This window comes from Malaclemys terrapin, chromosome 1 (genome assembly GCF_027887155.1).
Source record: "Malaclemys terrapin pileata isolate rMalTer1 chromosome 1, rMalTer1.hap1, whole genome shotgun sequence".
Lineage (NCBI taxonomy): Eukaryota > Metazoa > Chordata > Testudines > Emydidae > Malaclemys > Malaclemys terrapin.
The window spans coordinates 55864442-55887043 of NC_071505.1; the positions used below are offsets into that span (position 1 = coordinate 55864442).

General features: G+C 42.0%; 1 protein-coding gene across 3 annotated transcripts in view; it reads left to right on the forward strand.

Moving 5' to 3' along the window:
* TMEM117 (transmembrane protein 117) overlaps positions 1 to 22602 on the forward strand; it is a 348666-nt gene that overhangs the window by 54689 nt on the left and 271375 nt on the right. For 2 of the 3 annotated variants that reach the window (XM_054024758.1, XM_054024766.1), the window contains exon 3: positions 6081 to 6213. The exons of the other annotated variant lie outside the window; for it this stretch is intronic. In XM_054024758.1, coding sequence (XP_053880733.1) covers positions 6081 to 6213 — 133 coding nt within the window. The remainder of the gene's footprint in view (positions 1 to 6080; positions 6214 to 22602) is intronic. 3 annotated transcript variants of the gene reach the window in all.

Consider the following 22602-nt stretch of genomic DNA (forward strand, 5'->3'; position numbering starts at 1 on the left):
GTGATCATGTCACAGGATACTTGAATCCATCTTAAATCTGGTACTTTTCTATTTAGAAGGAGGGGTGGGGGACCCAGAGAGAGAAAAGATTCCCAGCTTGTGCCAAAGCTATAAAAGGGGGTGGAACGGAACAAAGGGGGCTGCCAGTCATGAGAACACCCCTAGTTTCCATCTAAGATGTCTGCTGGAACTAACAAGGACTGTACCAGGGGAAAGATTTGGCCCAGACTGGGAAGGAGTCTAGTCCATGAAAGAAGCTTACTGGAACATCTGAGGGTGAGATTTTACCTGTAATCAGTTTCTTAATGTATTAGGCTTAGACTTGCATGTTTTTACTTGATTTCATTTGGTGACTTACTTTGTTCTGTCTGTCTATTACTTGAAACCACTTAAATCCTACTTTTTATACTTAATAAAATCACTTATTTATTAATGAACCCAGAGTAAGTGGTCAATACCTGGGGGAGCAAACAGCTGTGCATATCTCTCTATCAGTGTTATAGAGTTTGAGTTTACCCTGTATTTATAGACAATTTATGAGTTTACCCTGTATACGCTTTATGCAGAGTAAAATGGATTTATTTGGGGTTTGGATCTCATTGGGAACTGGGTGTCTGGGTGCTGGAGATAGGTGACCTGCTGAGCAGTTTTTGGTTACAGTCTGCAGCTTTGGGGGGCATGGACCAGACCTGGGTCTGTGTTGCAGCAGACTAGCGTTGCAGCAGTCCCAAGCTGGCAGGGAAAACAGGCTCAGAGGTAATTCCAGCACGTCAGGTGACAGTCCCAAGGGGGTCTCTGTGACTGAACCCGTCACACCCACTACACGATGAGAAGGTCTGGGTTCAGCCAGCAAATAGCCACACAAAACAATAGCAAAAGGCAACACAGTGGACACGGGTCCTATGAGATAGCTACAGAATCAGAACAGTGGTAGAGACTACATTGAAGACATCTGTTGAGTAGCAGCAGACAGCTGGAACACCCAGACATACTGGGCTAAGGCTAGGACTAGGTGGTCTTAGAAAGACCCTCAGCCAGCCTGATGTAGGAGAGTCTAAAGAAATGAGGTATATGAGTAAGCCAACCAACAAAATGAAGATAGAAATAGGGTGGAAGCAAGTCCCCCACCAACAGCTGCAATGTACAAGAAATGGGAGACTGGTTCAAAGACCAGCCCACTTTAAAGACTGAGGTCTAACAGACTGCAGTGTGCTGGTGGTAAAGGCCATGTCCCTGAGTTGGTCTATCTCAGGGGTCAGCAACCTTTCAGAAGTGGTGTGCCAAGTCTTCATTTATTCACTGTAATTTAAGGTTTTGCGTGCCCCATACATTTTAATGTTTTTAGAAGGTCTCTTTCTATAAGCCTATAATATATAACTAAACTATTGTTAAAAGAACAGGAATACTTGTGGCACCGTAGAGACTAAAAAATTTATTAGAGCATAAGCTTTCGTGGACTACAGCCCACTTCTTTGGATGCATATAAATATGCATATGCATCCGAAGAAGTGGGCTGTAGTCCACGAAAGCTTATGCTCTAATAAATTTGTTAGTCTCTACGGTGCCACAAGTACTCCTGTTCTTTTTGCGGATACAGACTAACACGGCTGCTACTCTGTAAACTATTGTTGTATGTAAAGTAAATAAAGTTTTTAAAATGTTTAAGAAGCTTCATTTACAATTAAAATGCAGAGCCCCCCGGACCGGTGGCCAGGACCCGGGCAGTGTGAGTGCCACTGAAAATCAGCTCACGTGCCGCCTTTTGGCATGCGTGCCATAGGTTGCCTGCCCCTGGTCTATCCACTAGTAATCTCTGGCCCCAGCAAGTCAGCAAATGCTGGCACAAAACAAACAATAACAACAGTTAAAAGGAAAGATATCACAACCTGCCTGGAACATGAAGGGAGGCACACAGACTGCAGGAAGGAATAGTTTGGTAGAGGCAGCAAGAAGTCAGTCTGTTTGCACAGCTTGAATTCTAGCTGCAGTTGCAGCATCTCTGTTAATAAAGAGCCAGTTTAGTTTTAGAAACATGGAATGCTCTCATGTTATTACTCTGGACATTTGTCTGTCAGTTAATATTTTATATATCAATGTCATTATCAAGAATATTTGTTTTCATTCATGGAACTCTTTTTATACAAGGAAGTATTGTTATCTCGATTTTTACAACTAGGGAAACTGAACTATGCTCCCCATAGATAAACTACGTATTCTTAATCCTGGATTTACTTCCCCTTCCCAAGCCCAGACCACAGGATCAGGTTTTCCTTGCAACATGTTGATAAAAATAATTTTTTAGAAATTAAGAGTAGTGTCTTGTACACAAAATCTTAAAGAGGTCATCACATAAAGGCCCCTTATGCCTTATAGATCAGCACCACTGCTCTTTATAAAGGACCAATACTTTTAACTTTTGAAAGTTCAGCTTCATTCATATTCAACAGTTTACATTTAGGTGCAGGGTCTGGTAAATGTGGGCAGTGTCTACAGAAAATACACTAATTAGAAATGAGCTGTTCAAATCTAACCTAGCTGCTTGTTCAAAATTGCTGTGCAGAAGTGAAACTGAGCCAGAGTTTCACATTGATTACTTGCATTTATCATTACCCAGCCCTCCTCAAGTTCTGCTTCTGGGCTTTACCCTTATTACAAATTGCTAGTGAGACTATTTGTATATGTTGTGCAAAACCATGGTAAACACTTCACATACTGAACCCTCCAGAGGGCTCCTTCTGCAGAAGGGACCCTAGTAATCGGGGGATATACTGATGTGCTTTGAGATAAGTTGATGATTCTGTGCAAACTAAAAAGGCAGAAGTAGCAAATCACCTGTTAGGTGGATGAATAAAATGCTTAGTGCCAAATTCTGCTGAGTCTTCTACTGTTTGCTATCCCAGTGAAATCAATATTGGATTGCACAGGATGTGTGTCAGGGCAGAATATGGCCTTTGGTATAACAAAAATTTAGCAAAAATGGACCCTTTCTACTTCAAATATTTGATAAGGGAAAAGGCTCCCATTAGACAGATGAGAGAGAATATGATGAATGAGTCAATGGGCTTTCTCCAATGGTTGAAATGAATCATAATGGCCAGTAAACCTTCCCAGTTCTACCTCAAAAATACCAGTAATCTGTTGCACTGAGTTTCATATTTAGCCTGTCATATTTGAAGATACAATATTGGAAATGTGTGGGTAAAGTACTAAGCATTGTCACTGAATAAATGGTGAGAAAATGTTTAAGATTTTAGCTGATGACCCTTTAGCATTGTTGCCTACAGCAATGTGCTGTATATCACCACCTGTCATATTTAATCATACAATCTCCTTGCCTGGTATTTAGCAGCAAGTCTCTTATGTTTCTCATATGTTGCCTCATCAGTAAAAATTCCTTCTGTAGTCAGGTTAATAGTGGGGTGTTAAATGTAATATGCTGATCTAAGCCCTTTTAAAAATCAAATCTGATGTTTTCTGTCTTTGCTGGGCTTCAGGCCCTGAATGCAAAATAATTCTAAACCTTCCCGCTTTCACCCACCCACTCTTTCTTTGATCTTTAATCGTTGCAAATGAAGAGCCAAGCAGACGCTAGGAGTCATTCCAGCTAAGTGTAAACTGTAGAACTGGGGTATGTCATTATATTGCAGAAAGACTGTTGTGCCTATGATAGTAAAGCCAATCCTACTCCAAATAAACTTGTAATATTATATTTATGAAATGGTAAGAACATTAACATGAAAATAATCACAGCTCAGATACTCCAGAGAACATTTATTCCTCTGAGATGCAGTGACAATTTCTGGCTAGGAAATGAAAAATGATTATCTTGTTAGTAGCACTGCATGCGCTGCTTTGCAATGTGATTATTTACTATTTCTACTACATTAGCACTTCGGGCAGGTCTACACTGCATCTGGGAGCTAGCTTCTCAGCCTGGGTCCATAGATTCGTGTTAGCAGGGCTCTAACACTAGCTGTGTGGACGTAACTCTGACACTGCAGCTGGGGCTGGAGCTCAGACTCTCAAGTTCACCCACTCCCACAGGCTTCAGAGCCCAAGCTCCAGCCCAAGCTGCAATATCTATGATGCTATCTTCAGAGGGCTAGCGTGAGCCTTGATAAAACAAGTCTGTGGATCCGGACTGGTAGGCTCGCTCCTAGGTGTAGAGGAAGTATTATTTCCGTTTTACAGGTGGGGAACTGAGGCACAGAGAAGGTAAACAGTTTGACCAAGGTCAAACAGGAAGTCAGAGGAACAATAAGAAACTGAACCCAGCTGCCCTGAGACCAAGTGCACAGCCTTAACCACCAGACCTTTCTGTGAAGTTGTCTCATCTCAGCCATTAAGCAGGATTGAGCCTGGTCAGTACTGGAATGTGAGCCCTCCAGTGTCTTGCCACAGTAGAGGTTTTGAGTAGCTCAAAGTCTCCCATATTGGCATTCCATGGATATTGAACAGGATGCATGGCAACCTGCCGAACTCTACAAGAAAGGGGAAATTGCCCAGCACAATTGTCTTGGATCTTTCTGAGAGAAGGTTACAGGACAACTGCAGTAAACCAAACCCTCTGACTCAGGCAGTAATGTTTGGTAAACACTTGTGGTAACTAAGGATCCCCTTGTACATTTTGAAGAATAGGTGTGGCCTCGCTGCAACTGGTCAGAAAAAATCAACATCTAAATGAAATTTCAAAAAAGTTGGAGGGTGGGGAGGTGGAATTATGTGAATATTTTTGTTTGTTGTTTTTGGCCAGCTCTAGGCTAGGTCAAATTCTAATTTAGGAGTTCCCAATCTAAGGGCTCAGCCTAAGGTGCTGAGAATTGTGGGCCTGATTCAGTATAGCACTTAAGCATGTGCTTAGATTGAAGTCAATGGGATTGCTCATCTGCTGAAAGTTAAGCATGTGCTTAAATGCTTTGCTGGTTAAGGACCAGAGTACTCAGGACTTTGCAGGATCAAGCCCTAACTTAGGAAGTACCCCTTCAGTTGTATAATTCCCCTTCTAAACAAACACCTTCATACTCCTTGAACTGGAGTCCTGCTGCTCCTGACTCAGAAGGACAGCAATGTTTCCACTTCCAATCACTGCTTTTCTGTGTACACATTATTTGTAAGACATTTTGGGGGAACAGTTAAAGTAAAAGATGCTTAGACAATTTAAAACATTTTAGTGGAGAAAAAGGTGATAGGTGCTGAGAAAGATGTGGATTAAATATTAACTGGGTAGAGTGTGTTTGATTGTTTATTTTACTTCTTGCAAAAAGAAAACCTCTGTGTCTTTTCATTGTATTTATGAACCAGACACCCTGAAGAGATTTTAAGCTTGGTTATATTTCCTGTTATAGAGCAAACCAACCTTTTGCTTCAGTATGGTATTTACACCATTTTTTCATTTTGTTTTTTTTAAATGTTTTCTGTTTTGTATTTTGGCTTTTCCTGAGCCTAACAGTTTTCTGTGTTTTTTGCACAGGTTACCATTTCTTCTCTCTGTTTGCAAAATGGTTTGTTATTGTTTCTTATGAATTTTAGCACCCCTGTCAGATCAAATAATAAGATTAAGGAATTCTATCAATGCCACAGAATGTTGATATAGTCTGCAAGCTCTTTGGTGGGGAATTTGAGAAGTGTGAATACAGAACTCTAAGGCACATCCTTTGCAAAAGTATATCCTATAAAATAGTTAACCTACAGCATAGCACAGTACAGAAAAGTGACTCTTGCCCTGAGTATTAAGTTGGCTTTTAGATTAATTCCAGAGATTTTTCCCTTGCTCAGCCCATGGGATTCTGCATAGATACAGGGGTCCAAACTAGTGTATCAGATTGTAAGAGCAGGGCCTAAGTTGGGTGGACATCAGTTTATGGAGTGCATACCCAAAGACCTTATAATATTGCAGGAATATTCCCCAGTTATGCTGAAAATGGTATAGAAACTGTAAAATCCTGAAAAAAAATTACAGAAAATAGAGTTATTGTATTTCATAAGTACAGTTTAGCAAACTGTTTTGCTCTTGCTATAAAGTAGAGATATTTTATCCAGAATAGAAATGTAACTGATTTCTCATAATATTCACACCACAGGTCAGTTACTTCGGCTAAAGATGTTTCGAGAGGATCATGGATCTTGGATGACAATGTTCTTCAGCACCATTCTCTTCCTTTTCATTTTTTCTCACATTTACAATCTGTGCCTCCTTATGGCAGGGAATATGAGGTAGGCCATGGGTTTTATTTTCTCTGTCTTCTATTGGTGTATATATTCTCTCTGGAATTTATTTTATAGTGTGCTCCTGTATAATTAACAGTTTACTATAATGAAAACTCATTAGCATTTGAAATCTACCTTTTTCACACCTCTGTTTTTCTGAATTTAGGCATGATGGTAATTTAGCAGCTTGACTGACTAAGAGGTTTGATGATCAGTGATGAGTAGTATTAAGCTGATTAGTTCACAATTATAAAAATGTGACCTCAGCTATTAAGCCAACTTACTAATGATTCTCATATCTACTGCTTATAGTTTGTTCACAGAAAAAAAATACATTAAACTGAAGTTAAGGTTGAGCATGTATCAGTAATTTAAGGGTAAACACATTACAGGGACATTGGGATAATTACAATATGAAGCATTACAACCCAGGAAATTCAGATGATCAAATGGGTGAATATCTTATCTACTAAGCAAGCCGAAAAAGTTACTGTTAAAGAATGTGATGATGTGTTTAATGGACTGAAATGCATTAAGGAAATATAAATGTGATGTGTTATAGGTTCCAGTGTGCTGCCAAAAATATATGCAGCATGTGAAGTCCCATTACCAACATAAGATAAAATAAAAGCTGAACTTGACTAGATGATAAAACAACTGGGCTAATAATGTGGTTACCATAATAACACCAAACATTATGAAACATTGGTTCCAATAGATATGAATAAGGGCATCAAATGCAATTACTATCCTAGGAGAGCAAATGTCCATGTGGTCAGAAAACCATCAGGGCTCTGAGATGGTAGTTACTGACAGATACCCAATATAAGCAAGGTAGGATAATCCTCCCAGCTCATGAGGTTTAGGTCTTACATGTCCATCCTGCGTTTGTGTCTGTTATTGACTGTGTCATTTTGTTATTATTATGCTTTATTTGCATTTGATTTTCCAAAAAAAAAAAAAAAAAAAAAAAGATATAACTAGCTCTTGGAGTCAGTGAATACTGGGCCCTGCCAGGTGACAGCATTAAGATTTTGTAACCTTGACTCATGTTCGGAAATGAAGTTAATTCACTCTTGCCAGCACTTCTGTGCCTCGCCTTTATTACACTCTCCCTTGTTTTGTTTGCATACTGCCATCTGTGCTGAAACGACTGTGTGATAGTCAAAGCCTATGTGCACACAGACAGACACGATCTATTTATAAAATTGATTGATTGATACATGCTGTCTTATAGAAGATGAAATAAAGTCTCTCCATCCTTGGTGTTTATGCCAGTCTGATATCTGAAGAAAATTATTATGAGAAATTGACTGTGGTATGCATGGTGAATCATTTGGACTCACCAAATGCTCTGAAGGTTTATTGGAATGTGCTTGGTGCATTTCTAGCATTGGGACAATAGGCAAGAATGTAAACAAACAGTAAAAATCTCACTCTTCAACTGTGTGACTTTGATGTAGAACAAAGTCACTTTCTCCCACATCATATATGTGTCTGCTATACTTATACTGCAAAATTCTTCCATTCAGAAGGAAACTTTTCAACTGTAGATAGTGTATTCAGACAAAAGAGAGCTTGAATTGGCTCTCTCAGAGTACAGGTAGTGCAGTATGCATTAATTCTCAGAAAAAAAAACACCAGTTGGGTTTGAGAGACTCATCAACAAAAGAGAGAATGCCAGAGCCCACTGTTTAACTCTATCTTACAATGACATTTTAGAGAGTAGATTTCCTCTCATTTTAGTGAATGTAATGTTTATGAAAGCTGCTTGTTTGACTCTATACAAAGGAGTTACAGCATGGACAGCACACTTTGCTACACTGCCTTAGTAGTGCAACCCAATCCTACACTGGAGGAACTGGCATTAAAGATAAAGGGGTAGGTCAGTATCCATGGTCACGCAGTCTGTAGTCTCTGCACAGATTGCTGACATGCATACTTACTGTGATGTGGACTCCTGAACATTAAATACTTTAAAATAAAAGCATTTACAATAATAAAATCATCCTTCCAAAACAAGGGCGAAGAGCTGGACTTTTTTTTTTTTTTTTAGGGGTGGGCAAGCAGTGTGGTCACCTTGAGTATCAACTTCTTTGAACGTTTTCCACCCAGACCGGCAAAAGCTGGCTGAGAGAGCCTTAAAACCTCAACCCCCCAAGACTGAGTGGGAAAAGATCAACTCTTCTTGTGCATGTGTGCACATCACTTTGTCCCTCTACCAGCTAGCTTTGTGTGATGGCAGGGGAATGAAGCTGACAAGTTTCTTCATCTCTGAATACTGGATCTTGTCAATGAAAAGTCCCTAGTCCCTCGCAGAATGGAGATATTGTGAGAGTGATGAATGTTGCCAGATGCATGTCTGCGCTGGTGAACACAACAAAAACAATGTCCTGGTGGGGGTTGGAGTGAGTCCCAAGACAGGAGATAGAGCTTTAACATTGTTTCAAGACTCATCTCGGAGTATGTGATAGGTTTGTGTTTATTGATGAGACTTTTTTTAAAGTGCTGTTTCACTGAGTGTTTTATGTTTGTCAAACCCAAGAATGTTTCATTAGTGTCCCTTTAAAAGTAAAAGTTTAGGAATTGTGCTTTACTGGGCGCTGAAAATAGGTGGCTGAATACACACTGTGCAGCCAAAGGTTGCTTGGAGAATATGAACAGCTGGATCAAAATCTTTGTGATTAGCCATTTGTGACTGTGACAGAGTGGGGATAGAACTCTACTGTATTGAGAACACCATCTTGCCTATGAATGTAATTTATTGTTAGGGGCTCCACTTTGTATCGCAACCTCCATTGTAGATTGAGGCATCCATTTTTCGGCAGTAGGGGCTTGACACCTCGTTGAATGACTGTCTGAGAAGTTGGCACAGAGCAATGTAATGCTATCAGGTCTGATTGTCTCTCAGTTATCAGCCCAACCACAAGAACGATGAACTCTCTCCACCTGGGTATATGGCCTAATGAGGTCAGAGACTACATTTAAGAGGGGAATTCTCTCTCCGAAGGGTGTGTGTGTAGCAGGTCACAGCCACCATGCAGGAAGTCTGTGCTAAGGAGGTAGAAAATCAGAAAAGCTGCTTATCCTATGGAGGCTCACCAAACACAGGACATAGAGGGGGGTGATTTCAGGATTGTTAGTTATTTTCCAAATATCTGTAACTCTCTAATGCTGTTGAAGAGTAAAATGCCTGTGGTTAAGAAATTCCTTTTCTAAACCTGAGTTTCTTGCCTGCCTGCCATCTTGTCCCTGAAGGGCTGGAATGCTCCTTTGTGTGGTCTAAGGCAGCTGGACTGGAGGATCTTACTGCCCAAGAAGGGTGTTAGACACAGGGTATCTGGGAATATACCTGAGAGACCCAGAGCTACAAACTGTGACCAGTCACCACTAGAGCAGGTTGAGAATTTTCCACAGAACAATTTTAGGGGGGAGGGGGAAATGCCAATTCATTGAAACAAAAACTTTGTGAAACTTATTCACTTTTGATGGAAGACTTCTTACTCCCCCTAGTTCTGAGAGGGGTGAGATAGAAAGAGGGGCCCTGGAATAGCCAGGTGGCTAGGCACTCATCTGGAATGTGGGAGACCCCTCTTAAAGATCCTGCTCTGCCGGATTCAAAGTAAGGACAGGAACGTTAACCTGGGTCTTCTGTGTTCTAGATAAGTGCTCTTTATCTCTTTTCTGTTGAAGCTGTTCCTCATTGTATAAATATGCTTTTCAGTGACAGACACTGACTAGCCTCGTGGTTAAGGAACTCACGTAGGATATGGACACCCAAGTTCAAGTCCCTGTGACTCCCACATCAAGAGAATTCCCTAACCACTGGGGTGGGTCTCTCTGCTTTTCATGAAGCATTTCTAAAGGTCACAATTTTGTCCTAATGTGGAACCAGAAAAATGTTTGAAGTTGTGAAAATGTTCACAGGACAGGAAAACTATTTCCCATCCAGCCCTTGTCACTCTTCAGACCCTGATGAGATGTGGTTCCTACCAGGTGGGTTCACTCACAACAGGCTGGTGTCCATCCAGAGAGAGGGACAGGGGCAGGTTGTGACAGTGACCTTCATAACACTGAGTTGGCATGTAAGTTAAGGCAGCTGAGAGTGGCTTATGCACAGATGATGCTAGAGGTTTTATTTCAGGAAGTTATTATTTTTTTTTTTTTTAAGAACACTAGAGTCTAAAAACTGATTAAAGAGAAACTGAAGAACTAGGCTGAGATTTTCAAAGGATCCTAAGGCAGTTATTTCACACAACTTCCATAGAATTCAATGGGATTTGTGTGCATAAAGCCCCTTTGAAAATCTTGGCCAGAGAGCATTGCCTAGGATCTGCCTGCTTGAGAGTCTGCCCTGCTCCTTCTGCCGTATTGCCAGGAGTGAGGCAATAGTGAAAAGGGTGCTTTCGAGCAGTAATTCTCAGTTTTTACATAGCACTTCTCATCCTTAGGTCTCAGAGCACTTTCCAAAGGACAGTGTATATCAGTATCCTCATTTCACAGGTGGGGGTGCTGAGTCAGAGATAAGTGACTTGCTCAAGGTCATATGGTAGGTAGAACCCAGGTCTCCTGACTACCAAGCCAGTGCCCTGTGTGTTTTAGGCCCAAATGTTTAGCCACCTTCATACTGTTTTAATCTACTATGGCCTTCTGTGGTCTAAATTCTGTTATCTTGTACTCAAGTCCACTAGTGCTGGCCCTCTGTCAGAAGTCCTGCCTAGCTCCTGATGTCACTCAGGCATCTCTAGAAGATTATTGGCTAGGGTTACCATATTTTGAGTGTCCAAAAAGAGGACACTCCAGGGGGCCCCGGCCCCGCCCCCAGCCCCGCCCAAATCCCCCCTTCCCCAAAGTCCCTGCCTCAACTCCGCCCCCTCCCCTGCTTCCCATAAACATTTGATTCGTGGGAAGCCTGAAGCAGGTAAGGGGTGGGGTGGGGGAAGGAGGCGCGGCCCAGTCTGGCCCCCCCGGCGTCTCCAACCTGGGTCGGCTCGGGCCCTGGGGTGCAGGCCCCGGGCCAGCCCCCGGCCGAGCACTGCCGGCCCCCGGCCTCGCCGGCCCGGCTCCCCCTCCCCCCGATTTTCCCAGACATGTCTGGCGTTTTGGGATTTCCCCCCAGACAGGGATTTGAGGCCCAAAAAGCCGGACATGTCTGGGAAAATCTGGATGTATAGTAACCCTATTATTGGCTCCATGATGTCATAATGCAGACAGGACTTCCAGCAGCTGCCAGGGTGGGTGGACAGCATGTCTATGACAGAACAAAGGTAAAGATGAAAAGCAATATTTTCCCTTCTATTTCACTATTACTGAATATTTTTAAAGCAATAGTTGGTCTTTTGCCCGTATGCAGTATTGATTAGCTGAGACCATTCACATTTTTACAAACCTCATCACTGATTCTGATGCAAGAAAGGAACTGATAAATGAGAAAAAGGCTGTGTTAATTAAAAAGATATGAAAGAGGGGGAAATCCTTCTTAGAGAAGTGGAAAAGAACAAATTGTGAGGGTGAGAGAAAATGGTATAAAACCACTGTATTGTAATCACACTGCATTTGACATTTGTATGTGTGTTCTGGGAAGAGCCACATGATGGCAGCAAAAGTCATGTTTTAAAAATAAAGATGATAGATGGTTGAGAGTTAAGAGCAGCAGGATTTTTTTTCTACTGAAAACAAATTTATTTTATTTTAATTTTTTGATGTCAAAATCTCAAACTGAATTTTTCTTTCCTTTTCAGTCTGTATAGGTTCATTTCAAAGACATTTTTATTCTTGAACTATCTATTTCATATTACTTGCTCACTGCACTATAGACCACCCAATTATACTATTGTATGGAAAGATACTAAAACTTCAATTAATCTTATGAATTTAATTTCAAATGGGACACTGTAAAATGGAATATTGGCCTCCTGTTTAAAGAAAGATTTATCTGTGGATGTGTTCAGATACATTATTCAATAGTACAAAGTAATTTACAGCTGTAGCCACAACATTCTCTCTGGTTGTTGATTATGACCTGTGGTTAATAATATGGTTGTCACTATTGTCTCATGTGAGTGCTGAATCTTTTTTTGAAGCGCTTTCTGTATATATTCTCTCACTGTGATTCAGTTGTTTTTATATAGTTTGAGATTAACATTTCTTGGTACTCATGTGTCTTTGCTTTTAATGTAGCATGTTTCAAGCATGTGCTTAGGTCCTATTGAAGTCAAGAAGTGAAACTCTGGCTCCAGTAAAGTCAATGACAAAACTCTCATTGACTTTAACAAAGCCAAGATTTCACCCAAGGACTGTGCTGAATCCACAAAGGCCCTGAAGCCTTTAAGTCCTGTTTTTAGGCACCACTGCATTCCACCAAACTCCTGCTCAGCTGCTGTCTAGACCTGTAGGTGCCTAAAGTTGATCGGCACCTAAGTTTTTGCAGTAAAAGTTCCCTAGGTGCCTTTGTTTCTGCCTCTAAGTAGGTGTGCTGCTGCCTCATTTTAGACATGCAGGTGCCTGTCTCCTGCCTAAACCCCAGAACAATCCATGAACCAGAAGAAGATAGGTGTTTCTCTGCCTAAGTCACCTGTGGAGGGCCAGTTTGGTAGGTATGCTTAGGGGCCACCTAACATGTGTGTAGCCTGGTGGTTAAGAGCACTCCCCCAGGATATGGAAGATCCTGGTGTAAGTCTTCCATTTGCCTGGAAAGGAGAGGCAGTTGAACAGTCTCCTATCTCACAGGAGAATGCACTAATCACTAGGCTCTGGAAGGTTTTCCTCTTTAATTAAATATTAATTGGCCAAGAAGAGTAAGAATTACACTATAGCTCATGGTTAGGGCACTCACCTGAGAAGTGGTAGAACCCTGTTCAACTCCTCTCTCATCAGTCAGAGAGGGAGACTTGAACCAGGGGTTTCCTATATCCCAGATGAGAATTCTAACCACTAGGCTAAAGATTATAAGGGCAATAGTGCTGTTCCTGCTTCCCTTTCCCAAGTTGTTTTGTGTGGTGTTTGACAATCTCTGATCAGGCCCTGCAGGTGATTTAGGTGGCTGAGTGCCCATTTTCCTGGTTCATGAATCACAAGCAGAGCTAGATACCTTCTTGCAGCAAGGACTTAGGGACTGAACTCAGATGAGTAGGGCTTAGGATGCATCCCTCCCATTAGCTACCATAGGCAACTCCCCACCTCATATGCTGGGTTTGTGGATCTCTTTCCAAGGCATCTCTCTCCCCTGCATACATTGTACAGAAGCCTCAACTCCTAACTCAGGCTGCGTGATCTCAGTGTGTTCCTGTGATTTTCTGGTCACCTAAACTTTAGGCACTGTGAAGCCCAGTATCACAACATCTAAGTCCCTTTTGGAGATCTGGGCCTTCGGGCCTAATTAAAAACAAATACTGACATTCACATATTTAAGAACTACAATAGTAAATATCCCTTAAAATACATTAACTTTATCCTAAGCCCAGCTAAATAATTACTGAACCTTTAGATCTTTTCCAGTGCAGACAAATGTAGACCCTTGTGCCTCTGGAAACAGGTACTTTCTAGCGGTTACCCAGTTGTTTACACCAGACCTGATCCAAGGTGGTGTCTCTTCACTTGGGTTTTATATGAAGTATATGATGGACATGTCACCAGTATTGTTTTTTTCAAGCAAGTTTCTGAGGCAAAGGCAATATTCTTTTCCTGGCTATAATTAACCTCCATCTGAATTCTAAAGACCACAATGGAGCTATGCCAGTTTACACCAGCTGAGGAGCTCACCTCTGCATTCTAAAGTTCCCCACCAAAACATATATATCATTTTAAAAAAATACTGTGTCATTATTGTGGTCTCTTATAATCAAGTTGACTTCTCATAATAGACAGCATAAATAGTTCCCCCTCCTTGTAGCACCCCAACTAGACACAAAAAATGACTTCATGATTTCCCCTTCAATCATCTGCTTGAGTAGGGGTTAAGAGGGTTTGTGCTGTTCTGAGGTTCAACAAGTTCATTCTCTTGTGGCCTGCCAGAGGGAATGAATTATACAGCCATGAGCCCTCTATCCCGCCCTTAGATACTGGTCTTCTGGTGACTTATCGAAAGAGCCTCAGCAGATCTCAGTGGTTGCAATGATGCAAAGGGAGACTGGACCCAGCATATCTAAGGAAGTGCCTAACAATGCTGACTTTGATTAAAAGTAGCACCTGGAAGTTCACCTAGAAGGCAATGCACCTGATAGATCACAGGTGTAAAATGCTCACACTAACCCACTCTAAAAATGTGGACGTCTGAGGCTAAGTGGTCCTCAATTGTACCCCAAACTACAGCATACTATAATAGTCCTACCATGAGGTGACAAAAATCTGGGAGGCCTTTGATGAAATCATATCAGCAAGGAGAGGCCACACCCTCTTAGCTTACCACAGAAGAGAAAAATATCATGATCCACCATGGATACTTGAAAAAAAAAAAAAAAATCAAACTTCAGTCTGTTATGGTCACAGGACATAAAGAAGTTAAATAAAAATATAAGAGTCTTTCTGGAATTGTATGATAACACTACATTTTTTTCTTGGTATCCAGAAACCTAGTACTCAAGAACTAAAACCAGAGAGAAACAAAGCAGGCTGCTCTATAAGCAGAGAGACAGGATTCAAGACATCTTATTCTAGGCTGACTTTTTCCTGAATGACTCATTGCACACTTTCTTACAGAGAGGCCCCTAGCCTGCAAGCAGCAGGACAAGGAAATCCTTCCTTTTCTTTTATGTAAGAACTTGCAATTCCAACACAGTCCTCAATACATGAGAGTCAAATACTCTAAGCATCTTAACCTTTTTGGCTAGGAGTACATATTCTCCATCAGTTGATAGATCAGTCACAACCCTCATGAGTTCCTTATGTTAACTCTGCTAACATCACCTCCATCTTTCCTGGATTAGACTTCAACAAGTTTATTTTCCTCCAGAGTCAGGCAAGAAAAATGCAATCTGTAGAGGTGAGTGTCATACACATGTTAGTGGCTTTGAAGTCCAAAACCTTTTAGATTCTAAAAAAAATCCCATGCTCTCCCTCCCCCCCCCAAAAAAGATGACAGACTAGAATCTTGTAGGACCCCTGAAATGAGTGTAATGGAGTCACACTCACCTCTTGAGAGTGCCCCCTGTCCAAGTACATGTGCCTGCACACTCTCTCTCATTCAGTTTGTGGTGGATCTTCAGTGACTCAGCCCTTCAGTCAAGTCACATGCAGTCCATAAGGGGAAGCAGTTTAATGGGGGGCCTATCCCAATACCTCTCACATGGCCTTTCTTTCCCTGTAGCCATCCCTGGCTCTGGCTCTTAATTAGTTCAGCAGTCTTTAAAATTGTGTTGGCCCTGGTATTGAGCCATACTCCAGGTCTCCCTCCCTGGGAGTAGTGTTCTCACCTTCTCTGGGCCTTTTGGGCCCCAGCTCTCCTGCTGGGCCACTAAAAGAGTTCAGCTCCCTTTCTGGGGTGCATCAAAGTCCAGACCATTTTCCCAGTTGCTTGGGGTGCATGTGTGTGTATCCCAGGCCCACCCTCTACTCCAGGTCCCAAGCCAGGGACCCTAAAGATAGCTGCCATCTACCATGTCCTTTTAACTAAGCTGTGTTGCTGCTATGATTCCCTGGGTCAGTTCCCCATGGCTTCAGCATGTTTTTCACCCTTACCTCAATGCCTCATCCCAGTTGAGTTTCAGCCACCAGCCCAGAGCTCCTCATTCCCCCAGGTCTCTGCTAGCACTGCTCTATCCAAGATCCTGTAGCTTCCTCAGCCAGCCAGGCACTCCTTCACCTCCAGCAAGGAACTGAATTCTGTATTGCCCTGCAGCTCCTTTTATATGGGCCTGCTGGGCACGGATTGGATGTTCCATTGCAGCCCCTCTCTGATTGGCTGCGTCCCACACCGCCGCTCTAGGCAGCTTGGAGGACTCTCTCTACTGTCCTTTTCTGGGGCAGGATGTGGCAGGGCCAAAAAGCCTCCTGCAGTGGAGCCTCAGGGCCTACTCCACCCTGTCACAGAGAGACTGTAGGATAGAGGAGCATCTACAAAAACAACAAGGAGTCTGGTGGCACCTTAAAGACTAACAGATTTATTTGGGCATAAGCTTTCGTGGGTAAAAATCTCACTTCTTCGGATGCATTGTTTTTACCCACGAAAGCTTATGCCCAAATAAATCTGTTAGTCTTTAAGGTGTCACCAGACTCCTTGTTGTTTTTGTAGATACAGACTAACACGGCTACCCCCTGATACTTGAGCAGCATCTACAGAATACCAGTGCCATGAGATCTCTTAGAAAAGAGTGAATAATGTCCACCAGCGGTTCGCAAACTGTGGAGTGGGACCTAAAAGTGGGTCATGACCCCATTTTAATGGGGTCGCCAGGGCTGTTGTTAGATTTGCTAGGGCCTAGGGCTGAAGCCAAAGTCTGAGCCCCCACTGCCCATGGCTGAAGCCGAAACCCGAAGGCTTCAGCCCTGGACAGCAGGGCTCAGGTTTCAGCTCCCCCACCCAGGGCTGAAGCCCTTGAGCTTCGGCTTCACCCCCGCCCCCAGGGCAGCGGGGCGCAGGCTTCGGTCCCCTTTCCCGAGGTTGTGTAGTACTTTTTATTATCAGAAGGGGGTCGCGATGCAAAGAAGTTTGAGAAATGCTATAATCCACTCCTCTTGGGGCACAGTGCTATGTCAATAACATCTCTTGGTCAGTTGCTGAAAAGGCTGTGACAGAATTGGAACTGTGCTGTTACAATTTATGAATACTGTATGTTGACCTGGTTATTGGGATGTTTACTGTGCAAACATATTGGTTTAGTGTTGTAGAGTCTGTAAGGAAAAACAAACTGGATGGTAAAATGGTTTAAGATAAGCCACTTTTCTGCAAACACGTAAGGGTGTTAAGACAATGCAAAGGCAGGTAAAGGCCTGGGAACATACAAGATCAAAATACTATAGCAATTAAAAAAAAACAGACTCTGTTTTGAGACACAGGGACATTTTTCAGAGGAATTAGGCTGAGACTCAGCCACCTGCGTGAATGTATGAAGTTAGGCCTGCCTAGGTTACTAACCAAGGATGGTTACGTTTAGACCTTTTGTTGGTTTTAAATCCTGCAGTGCTTTGTTTCTGCTGTTTAAAATAAACAGTACTTAGGTTTAACAAGGCTATCTGATCACTGTACACCGCTGGTCACACTCCTAAAGGGAAGAACTACAGTTGTCAGAACCTAGCTGGACCTGCTGGGTAAACACGGTTGATACAGAGAGTGCTGTAGACCAGGGCCCAGGCTAAGAGTGGGAGAACCACATGATTCCTCCCTAGGAGAAGTAAAGGCATGTCTGATATCTGAGGGGATACACTCAGACAGACCACAAAGGGGACAGAGGTGCAGCTGACCTTGCAACTATGACATAGGGGTCCTGTAGAGTTGCCATAGTGACAACTGGAATGTGTTTGTGATGTAGTTGGTCTCTACAGCCCTGTGATTTCCCCCCTCCTTTAAAATTAATGTCCTTTTAAATGTGAGGAACAACACAAGGCCAAATAAATTGATCATAAAGCTATATATATTTACACTTCAGGCATAAGTTCACATACAACCCTCTTAAGTGTTTGATATATCATCTTGTTCTTCTTTTGAAATAGTGTATTTGTTTAACAAAACCAAGCTATTTAAAATGTTCAAAATTTCAACTAATGTATCCATTAATTTGTAGTAAATATAAAAATTTAGCTATCACAAGGGAAATTTTTCCTTTTTCTTTTTGCTGACATAAATTGGTCATTTTTGAAATTTTTTGTTCACATCATTAGTGTACTGGCCAAAAGACTGACTTTTCCTTTGTTCACACCAGGGGCATTCACTGACGCTACTGATGCTTTGCTAAGACCAGTGTTGTGACTGTGACACTGCTTTGTTTCATCTTTCACATTTCAGAACATTGCAGTAATAGACACTGATAATGTTTTTAATTTACTCAGTCACACTGTTATGTTGCAACTATAATCTTGGACTGCAGGAGCTTTGTCCTTTGCACTCGGCCAGAGCTTCTGCTGTCGTAATCAGCATAGCAATATTACAACTACTGGAGCTATCCCAATTTTTACCAGTTGGATCTGGACATTATTTTCACTTTCTTTCCCTGTTCGGTGATAACCAGTTGAACTTGCTTTGGCTCTGTCATGCAGGCATTCAGATAAATCCAAATGCAATTTCGATAGATGGAGAATTAATATGACACAAAAAACTTCATGAAAAGTAGTTTTTCAAGATGAAATAATTTAGGTTGTCAAAAAATATATTATTTTAAAAGGGGAACCTATCTGCAAAATTAGTCATCAATCCTGCAGAGACTTGCACATATACTTAACTTCACATTTGAATAGCCCCATTGACTTCTGTGTAACTACTTATGTGAATTAAGGTAAGAACATAAATAAGTCTGTGCAGGATTGGGGCTGTAATGTTTACAAATGAGACACTAGCTAGAGAGGGTAACCTAATTATTTGAAATTATCTAAAAACAATTTTTGTATCTTTTCTTCATAAGATTCAGGATTCACAGTGTTTCGGTTTTGAGAGAACATTTTAATATTGTATGAGCTTGGAGGAATACTTGTGATATGTTACCACCCTCAAGAATGTTATCACACTTGTGAGACATGCTGTTTTGTTGTCAACATGCAAAATCGGGCCATAGAAATTGATACTAGTAATATCAGGGCTTGGCTACACTTGCAAGTTAGAGCGCATTAAAGCAACCCCGGGCGCCCTAACTCATGACATGTCCACACTGGCAAGGCATGTAAAGCGCCCGGACTCCGCAGCAGGAGCGTGTGATGGGTTAGATCACAGAAACCCCCTTGGGAGCTGCCACCTGATGTGCCAAGACTACCTCTGCTTTTGCTTTTCCTGCCAGCTCGGAACCCCAGCACCCTGTCTTGCTGAGTCAGACACACCCGTCTGCTCCAACAAAGACCCAGGGTTTGAATTACTTGCCCCGAAGCTGCAGACTTAACTGAAAGCAGCTTACCGAAGTGTTCTTGTCTTTAACACTCAGATGCTTAACTCCCAATGGGGTCTAAACCCAAAATAAATCCATTTTACCCTGTATAAAGCCTATACAGCGTAAACTCATAAATTGTTCACCCTCTATAACACTGATAGAGAGATATGCACAGCTGTTTGCCCAACCCTCAGGTATTAATACATACTCTGGGTTAATTATTAATAAGGATCCAAGGATCACAATGAGCATTTCGACTTCCCTTACGGTGAGCTTCTGGTCTGGGAAGAAAGTCCCGGCTTGCAGATTCCTGAACAGGCTTGTGTTCCGAAAGATGCGTGCATCATGCACCTTTCTGGACCAGACTGCGTTAATGTCAGTGAAATGCCCACGGTGATCCACAAGTGCCTGGAGAACCATAGAGAAATATTCCTTCCGATGTATGTACTCGGAGGCTAGGTGGGCTGGTGCTAGAATTGGAATATAGATCCCATCTATCCTCCTCCGCAGTGGCATGCACGTTACCCAGAGTCACGGTTCTTCTGAGCAGGATGCGATTAATGGCCCTGCAAACTTGCATCAACACAATTCCAACGGTCAACTTTCCCACTCCAAACTGGTTAGCGACCAGTCTGGAGTTGCCAGCTTCCAGATTGCAATAGCCACCTGCTTCTCCACCAGCAGGACAGTGCTCAATCTCGTGTCCTTGCACCGTAGGGTGGGGGCGAGCTCAGCACAGTCCTATGAAAGTGGCTTTTCTCATGCAAAAATTCTGCAGCCACTGCTCATCATCCCAGACTTGCATGACGATGTGATCCCACCACTCAGTGCTTGTTTCCCGAGCCCAAAAGCAGTGTTCCACTGCGGTGAGCATGTCCATGAATGCCACAAGCAATCTTGTGTCGTAAGCGTTATGTGAGTCGACATCATCGTCGGACTCCTCACTGTCAGTTTGTAGCTTAAGGAGTAACTCGACTGCCATTCGTGACATGCTGGCGAGACCCATCAGCATATTCCTCAGCAGTTCGGGATCCATTCCCGCAGACTGAAAGAGAAGACAGAGCGCACAGTACAAAAAAAGTTGAAAGATGGTGCCAAATGTGGACGGAAGCGCAGGGATTGCTGGGAGGTGAAGCGATGCATCACAGGCGTTGGGACAGGACCCAGAATGCCCTGCACCTCCCACTCCCTTCCCACAAGCCACAGCGCCAGAATGGGAAGAAGTGCTCTGTGGGATAGCTGCCCATAATGCACCGTTCCCAATTCTGCTGCAAGTGCCTCAAATGTGGCCACGCCAGTGCGCTTGCAGCTGACAGTGTGGACAAACTGCAGCACTTTCCCTGCTGTGCTGTCTGAGTGCTGGTTTAACTCACAGCGCTCTACATCTGCAAGTGTAGCCGTGCCCTCAGAATTTAGCAGAAGCTAATATATGGTGTCAACCTCTCTTGTTGCTTTATCCATTTTTATACCCATCAGTCAAAATGAAACCACAGAAATCTAATTAGAAAAATTTCAATAGCCTTTCCAGTTGAGAAAAAAAATCAAATACAACAACGGTAGAACTTTCAGGCCTGTTGAAAAGGGGAAAATGTGGAAACAGAATAGAGGCATATTGACTATTCAAGGTTGAAGTGATAAACCTGCAGCACTAACCCTATTTTCCAAGGTCTAGAATTTAAACACTGAATGCCTGATTGCTAGGTGCACAGCTAATCATTTATAGGCACACATATTTGTATACATATGCGAATCAGGGATTGTGTTGCACATCAGAGTTTGTACATGGGTTTTGAGAATATGTTAGTTAGTATTAACTGAATAATTAAATTCTCAAAAATCCTCTCCCAGTTCTTGCTAATGTTAAAAATTGAAGGAGTTGAATACTGAAAAATGAATACAAAAAAATTCTATTTTTATCAAAAAAAACCAAAGCTTTTCAGCCAAAAACAGAAAGATTTTAGGTTTTGGCTGAAAACTATTCAGTTAAAATTCAAACATTTCCACAAAAAGCATTTTCTTTCCAGTAAAAATTTAATTTAGTCAAAAACGCAATTTTCCATCAAAAAACATTGTAGACAGAAAATCTTGAACCAGCCCTATTCAGTAGACACTGTAATGCAGAGATGGAAGTGCCTCCTTTCAGCTCAGAGTTCACTTTACAGGGTAGTAGAGGGCACAAATGAAGATGGCCACATAATAAGTACATTCTACTCTTCTTACATACATCACTTTATATAATACCTATTGGGGTCAGTCTTTCATCTGTAAAGTCAATGGGAGTTTTGTCCTGGACTTTGGATAGGCCCTTAATCTTCCTTCAGCAATTCCTAAAATGGAGAGTGAAAAACCACCACCTCCACTACAGACAAACAAAATCTCAGCCTTTGGAACAGCAAATTACAGCCTGCAGGTGATACTCACTGAAGAAACTTAAGGCTGCTTTTTAATTTTTTTTATTACTATTTTATTATTATTTTAACCTCAATTCTTTTTCCAGTTCCCTGTGAAGCCATGGCATTCTTTATTCTTCCTGAGAGCCTTCAAGTCAAATTCTCTATTTCCTAATCAAATGCCCTGACGGCTGTGGGAACTTTGCCTGAGCAAGTTCCTCTTTTCAGAGGAACTGCAGTCTGTTGTATCTTTTAGGATTTCTTCATCCTTCTTCCGCGGTCATAAATTGTAATGTTTCCTACCATTGCTCCTTAGTCTCTGGACTTCTTAAATTATTATTTTAATTTGTTGCCCTCAGTAGCATCCAAAACCTCCAACCAGGATTGATGTCCCATTTTACTTGGCACTTGAGCCAACACAAAGGTAGACATGGTGTCTGTCCCAAAGAATTCGCAATTAAATAATTTGACTTCCCTGAAATCTTGGTTCTGTATGTATTCTGAACTAGGGTGAATTCAATGATCTTGTGATCATTAGTACCCAGGTTTTTCTTTTATGCTTATGTTCTTAATCAGCTGAAGAAATAAATAGAGATATCCCATCTCCTAGAACAGGAAGGGACCTTGAAAGGTTATCGAGTCCAGCCCCCTGCCTTCACTAGTAGGACCAAGATTTTGCCCCAGATCCCTAAGTGGCTCCCTCAAGGATTGAACTCATAACCCTGGGTTTAGCAGGCCAATGCTCAAACCACTGAGCTATCCCTCCCACCTGCTAGTGTCTGTTGCAAAGGAGTAGCTTCCTCTCTAATTGGATTTTCTTATTTCTGGGTCCTAAATTTAAAAACCTCTTTGATGAATGTGCTCAGATCTCCGGATAGTTAAAACACTAGTTATAACCAACCATCACAGCTGGAATTTTAGAATTACTCAAGAATTCATAGACTAATATGAATAATGTATATTTCTGTGGTAACTAATTTTCTTATGGGTGACAGAAA